The sequence below is a fragment of the Entelurus aequoreus genome, linkage group LG16 (assembly GCF_033978785.1).
Source record: "Entelurus aequoreus isolate RoL-2023_Sb linkage group LG16, RoL_Eaeq_v1.1, whole genome shotgun sequence".
NCBI classification, from domain to species: domain Eukaryota; kingdom Metazoa; phylum Chordata; class Actinopteri; order Syngnathiformes; family Syngnathidae; genus Entelurus; species Entelurus aequoreus.
In genome coordinates, this window is record NC_084746.1 from 42,543,785 (window position 1) to 42,550,768 (window position 6,984).

Below are 6,984 nucleotides of genomic sequence, written 5' to 3' on the forward strand. Positions count from 1 at the left end.
TAGCTAGCTAGCTTTAGTAGGACGTGGCTTTGGATGTCCATCATTCTTAAAGTGTCTCCTTACAGATTAGTATTTTTAGCCAAGCCCGCATCGCGTTCCCTTTTTTAACGAGGGTTGGGGCGCTGGGGCGGAGTCCTCCCCGTTCCTCGCGGCCCGTCGAGGCAGGTCGTTGCGGCGGACTCTCCCGGCCGCTCATTCCTAAAAGCAGGCGAGCCTCGAGCAGCAAGCAGGATGGACCAGGTGAAATACGGCGTTCAGGAGAAGCTGGAGATCGCGGGGATGGAGGATGAGGACGGGAACCCCATCAGCGCCCTCAGCATCCTGTCGCTGCTGGAGCGCGTGGCCGGCATCATCGACAACGTGCAGGCGGGCCAGCGCCGCATGGAGGAGCGGCAGCTGGAGCTGGACGACAGCATCAGGAGCGTCCAGGGGGACGTCCTGAAGCTGGCCAAGGACCACGCCGACGCCAGCGCCTGCGTGGACAAACTCCTGCAGAAGACGCGCAAGGTCAGCGCCAACGTCAAGGAAGTGCGAGCGCGCGTGGACAAGCAGAACGTGCGCGTCAAGAAGGTGGAGAGCGCCCAGGACCAGCTGCTTACCAGGAACAAGTTCAGAGTGGTCATCTACCAGGTAGCTCCCTTTGTCCTTTCCCAAACAAAAGCCCAGCTAACCCAGGTTTCCTTCATGTCCAAGTCCAGGAGAACCCTGCAGAACCAGCCGGTGTCATATTATAAAAGACAGGAAGTGATGTCGTTGCCTAAAAAGAAGTTTCTCGAAGTTCTCGTTCTTCTCACATTCTACATTAGAGATCAGAGAAGCTTTCCTCCAATGTTCGCTAGCTAGTTGAAAACATCTTCCATAGGTCAAAGTACGCCTGCTCTTCAAAAACGACATCATTACTTAGTTTGGTGACCTGTTTTTAAACGGTTCCTCAAAAGGATTGAAATTAGAACGTTTAGACCTTGGCTGAGGACTCTAATCCAACAAGCCAAGTTCTAGTTTGATGTTTTTCTACTTAAATGTGGTTGACATGGAAACAACCAACAAGAGTAAAGTTGACAGCTGCTGTGTATTTTTGACATCAAGTTCTATTCGCAGATCACTATGACAGACCCCCCCCCCCCCCCCCCCCCCCGGCCCCCGTCACCTGTCTGCCAGCATCACCGCAGCCAATCACAGATCGGGACACTTAGCTCAAATTAGCAACAACTTTATTCATAAAACTAAAGTAAACAATCGTCTGGCCAGCGGTCAGCTAGCTTCACTGCCGTTAGCGTGTCAAATCTACCATGAGCCAGCAGGCACAAGACATTAAAACAACGTTAAGAACTTGTTTAGATCCTGACGCTGAAACAACATGCTTTATGACAACGTTGAATCAATGTTGGGTTCTGACATTGATTTGACCATTGACATTTGGTCATTTCCCAACCAACATCTGATAGTATATATCTGTATCATGAATCAATTTAAGTGGACCCCGACTTAAACAAGTTGAAAAACGTATTCGGGTGTTACCATTTAGTGGTCAATTGTACGGAATATGTACTTCACTGTGCAACCTACTGAAAAAAGTCTCAATCAATCAATCAAAAATCCAACATTGGACATCCATGCTGTCTGAATTAAAAAATACCCATTTACAAATACAACTATTTTGCGACATTGTTGGACATGTACGTATGATCAACGTTGTATCAATGTCTTGTGCCTGCTGGGTAGCTCGTCAATGCTAACTGATAACACGTCAAGGCCTCTCACAAAGATGCTGCCTGTTTATAATTTACTCCTGAAACAAAGCCGCATGAATGTACAGTAATCCCTCGTTTATCGCTTTTAATTGGTTCCAGGCATGATCGCGATCAATTAATTTCCCTGAAATAGGAATCATTAATTATACATAAACTATTTTCCTAGCTAGAGCATAAAAAAACTGGTTACGTCCTTCTAAATATGTTCTCCAACATTATGAGACATGAAAGGACACTCTTTTGTCACCTTTACATTCTTTTAATTCAACATTCTAATGCTGCCTGAGCCAATCAGTGGCCACCATACTAACACAGCGTGCTCTGATAGGCTTGCTGCCGTAGTGATAGTTTTAGTTTATTATATTATATATTATAATATATTATTATTTATTATATTAGTCTGTCCTAACTTGGAGAAGCCAAAACATCAGTTTTGGCTCAGTGGCTTAGTGGTTAGAATGTCCGTCCTGAGATCGGTAGGTTGTGAGTTGAAACCCCAGCCGAGTCATACCAAAGACTATAAAAATGGGACCCATTACCTCCCTGCTTGGCACTCAGCATCAAGGGTTGGAATTGGGGGTTAAATCACCAAAATGATTCCAGAGCGTGGCCACCGCTGCTGCCCACTGCTCCCCTCACCTCCCAGGGGGTGAACAAGGGGATGGGTCAAATGCAGAGGACACATTTCACCGCACCTAGCGTGTGTGTGACAATCATTGGTACTTTAACTTGATATTCCTCCTTCCTGTCTCTGTGTATGTGTGTGCTAAGTCAGGAGAGCACATCCTGACCATAAAAGGAGATGTTCGCGTGTAAGTGTCTGGAAAACAACTGCTTTAAGTCATAACTGCTTGGCACTCAGCATCAAGGGTTGGAATTGGGGGTTAAATCACCACAAATGATTCCCGGGCGCGGCCACAGCTGCTGCTCACTGCTCCCCTCACCTCCCAGGCGGTGGAACAAGGGGATGGGTCAAATGCAGAGAGTAATTTCACCAAGCCTAGTGTGTGTGTGACTATTAGTGGTAGTTTAACTTTAACTTAAATGTTTGCGTTAAGCAAGACAGGTAGTCTCTTCTCAAGGATAGGGCTATCACTTTTGCATTCCAAAGTCCCTATTAGAGCCTCTTTTCCTACGAGAAGTGATCCAATCCACCTGCGGGGCCTTATCTTATTATGTGCTCAAATTGAAATATCACTTATAAATATCATATTGTAAATAATGTAAATAATTCAATGTGATTATCTTGTGTGATGACTGTATTATGATGATAGTATATATGATAGTATATATCTGTATCATGAATCAATTTAAGTGGACCCCGACTTAAACAAGTTGAAAAACTTATTCGGGTGTTACCATTTAGTGGTCAATTGTACGGAATATGTACTTCACTGTGCAACCTACTAATAAAAGTCTCAATCAATCAATCAAAAACTATTTAATTAAACTTGGTGGTTTGCCTTCTCCAAGTTGGATGTACATCTTCACCATAAGCAAAACATGTTATGCGTTAATTAATTCACTTCAAAATGTTGTACAATATGCCAAAAAACAAATGTGACGTGGTGAAGCCTCAATATTAGAAGCGTGATGTGGCGAGGGACAGCTGTGGTCGTCATAGCGATCACTTCCTCTGAGGCAAGGTTTTGCTGTAATGTCCAATGTGGCCTGTAGATGGCAGTTTAGAGGTGAAATAAAATAATACATATAGGTTCTCAAACTTTTTTTTCACCAAGTACGATATCAGAAAAAGAAGTACCACTGTAATGACCAACATTAAAATACAGTAGCATAGTGCGTCTAAGTATTATTTAAAATCAAGGCAGAGTTTTTTTTTAAACCAAGTATATTGAATTACACACATTTTGAACAGTAACACTGTGTTTGAATATTAAATGATGTGGTTTATTTGGCGTACCACTAGATGGCGCCTGTGTTGCATACATGCAATTGTTTGAGAATACCTGCTATAGAAGATCTCTTATAATGATGATGATGTCTTCAGGGGGACGCTGAGGTTCCGTCAGTAGCGATCACCAAGGGCCCAAAGGCGGTGGGCCTGGAGGCTCTGGAGCTGGAGGCCGACGCCTACGACGTTCCGGCCGACCTCTCCTCGGACGAGGAGTACCTGAGCATGGAAGAGGCGGACCCCTCGCGAGCGGCCCGCTTTAAGAAGTCCATGGTGAAGAGCTCAGAGACCCTCAAGGCCGCCTTCTCCAAGGAGAACATGAGCAAGACCAAAGACAACCTGGGCACCAAGTTCCACCACCTGGGAGAGAAGGTCATGCCACCCGAGCGGCGCGAGAAGATGCACCAGGCGGGAGAACGCCTCAAGCAGAGCGGAGAACGCCTCAAGGAGAACATCGCCAAGAAGGCCCCCGCTAAGGACACCTTCCGCATCAAGACCAAGAAGGAGCGCGCCGTCGCCGAGGGCCAGGAGGTGGCCCAAGAGGAGGCCCAGGAAGTTGCCGAGGAGGGTACCCAGGAGGATGCCCAGGCCCAGGGAGTGGCCTACAGCGAAGTGGTCTCCGACACCAAGAAAGCGGTGCCGGTGAAGGAGGGCGCAGTAGACCAGGAGTAATCGACCAAAGAAGATTGACGCCTGCTGGTGTCCTTGTCGTCATGGGGACTAAACACAGCACCACTTTCTCACGCCACCTGCTGGCTACTTTTAGCATTGCTGTGACAGGACAATATTCATGAAAAATATTCTAATTAAAAACATTAAGACAGGGGGGGTGTGACCTCATGATTGACAGTTAGAGTGCAGCTTGCTTCGTGGCTGGGGCCCCATTTGTGCCCGGATGACGTCACACGGTAAGATGACGAGAGTTTGGCTTTTTACACAAAGGGGGTGTCTAAACCTGTGTACTTAAACACTTAAGTCACTTTTATACTCGCACTTGGTGTTTTAAGTCACATTCGGAAGTATGTTCAAACGCAGCAGTCAGTACCTGCACTGCAAAAAGTCAGTGTTCAAAAACAAGAAAAGAAAAAAATACAAAAATTAGGGGTATTTTATTTGAACTAAGCAAAATTATCTGCCAATAGAACAAGAAAATTTGGCTTGTCAAGACTTTCCAGAACAAGTAAAATTAGCTAACCTCAATGACCCCAAAAATACCTTCAAATAAGTATATTCTCACTAATAACAACTGTGCTAGTATATGAGTACGTATTTTCTATTGTTTCATTGAAAATAAAACTGCAAAGTCCATTTGGCTGTCATCTGTTTTAATATAATACACAATTGTGTCAAAGTCATGATTTTTTTTTTTTACATGCTTGAAATAAGAAATTATTACTTTAAAAAAGTAGTTTTATACTTGTGTTGATGACACAGCTTTGCAACAGTTGATATTCTAGTTTCAAGCATGTTTTACTCAATATAGGTCATCAAATCTCAGCAACAAGCTGTAATATCTTACTGAGATCATTTAGGACCAAAACACTTAGAACAAGTAAAACACTCTAAAATCTGCTTTGTCAGAAGAAGTATCTTATCAGACAGAAAATAAGCAAATATCACCTTTATTTGAAATATTTAATCTTACTTAGATTTCAGTTTTTGCAGTGTGGATAACATTCACAACGGTGAGTGTGCACTGACGGACACTCAGCACACTCAATTGTCGCCATCTCGGCTCCACGGTGGAAGGGGAGGGGATTAATTTGAGAGGTTGCAATTCAACATTAACAGGGGAAAAAAGAGGGTAAATATTACAGTATTCTTTTAGGCAAATGTACAATGACAGTAATTGATGTGAAACAGTACTATATTGACACACTCGGCAACAAAGTACAAAATATACTGTACTTATAAGAGTGCGCTCTGACCGCCCCCTGATGGTCATGACAAAGATGGTGAATAAAATGTTTCAGAGTGGAACTTTTCTTGCATTTTAGTGACATCAACGAGAACATTCTACAGGTTTCCACTTAATATGCTCGTTGGTTTCTAGTCAATGTTTGCAAACAAATAGAATAAACATTAATAAATAAAACATTTTTTTGAATAAAAAATAAAGTAAAACAATATAAAAACAGTCACATAGAAACTAGTAATTAATGAAAATGAGTAAAATTAACTGTTAAAGGTTAGTACTATTAGTGGACCAGCAGCACGCACAATCATGTGTGCTTACGGACTGTATCCCTTGCAGACTGTATTGGTATATATTGTAGGAACCAGAATATTAATAACAGAAATAACAACCCTTTTTTGTGAATGAGTGTAAATGGGTGAGGGAGGTTTTTTGGGTTGGTGCACTAATTATAAGTGTATCTTGTGTTTTTTATGTTGATTTAATAAAATAAATACATTAAAAAAAATTTTTTAAAAAAATAAGGTGAAGGGAAAAGAGAACTTTTTCCTCCTATACTCGTTTAATCTATAATAAAGCTCACCAAGTCCGTGCCGATTTTCAGATTAACCATTTTAGATGTATTTTACTATGTGCTTGAAGAAGAAGATAGTCCATTCCAGGGTGAAGACGGTCTCAGCGATAGTGAGTGTGATACAACTGATTTTCTTTCCGATCCTACAACGACTAAAATTCAGGCTGGTATATCGGCGATACCGATACGATACATTTATGTGCAAATGTAACCGGTGGTCTCTTCCCCTGCGTTGTGTATTTAATAAACACGACTGAGATAGGCTCCAGCACCCCCTGCGTCCCCAAAAGGGACAAGCGGTAGAAAATGGATTGATGGATGCACCGCCACCAGGGGTTGCTGCTCAGCTGCACTTTAGTGACTGACATACTTGCCAACCCTCCCGAATTTTCCGGGAGACTCCCGAAATTCAGCGCCTCTCCCGAAAACCTCCCGGGACAAATATTCTCCCAAAAATCTCCCGGTTTTCAGCCGGAGCTGGAGGCCACGCCCCCTCCAGCTCCATGCGGACCTGAGTGAGGACAGCCTGTTTTTACGTCCGCTTTCCCACGATACAAACAGCGTGCCTGCCCAATCACGTTATTCCATACGAGGCGTCTGCCATACCGCCGATGAGCATGGTGCAGACGGACAACATCTACTCGGCGTCCGTGTTGGCGCACACGTTGCCAAAGCCGACGCTGGTCAGGCTGCTGAGGGTGAAGTAGAGGGCGGCGATGTACGAGCTGCGCACCGACGGGCCGCCGACCGTGTTGTTGACGTAGGGCATCTTCAGGCGTTTGCCCAGCTCATGGAGCCATCCTCGGGGAAGAGACGGGAGGACAACAGGGTG

At 44.1% G+C, this 6,984-nt stretch overlaps 1 protein-coding gene across 1 annotated transcript; it reads left to right on the top strand.

Moving 5' to 3' along the window:
* The first annotated feature begins 114 nt into the window (after positions 1 to 114).
* On the top strand, positions 115 to 4,940 carry cavin4a (caveolae associated protein 4a). Its single transcript, XM_062023575.1, has 2 exons — positions 115 to 630; positions 3,760 to 4,940. The coding sequence occupies exons 1-2, from the start codon at positions 232 to 234 to the stop codon at positions 4,333 to 4,335; spliced, it is 975 nt and encodes a 324-aa protein (XP_061879559.1). The 5' UTR covers positions 115 to 231; the 3' UTR covers positions 4,336 to 4,940.
* The last annotated feature ends 2,044 nt before the right edge of the window (positions 4,941 to 6,984 follow it).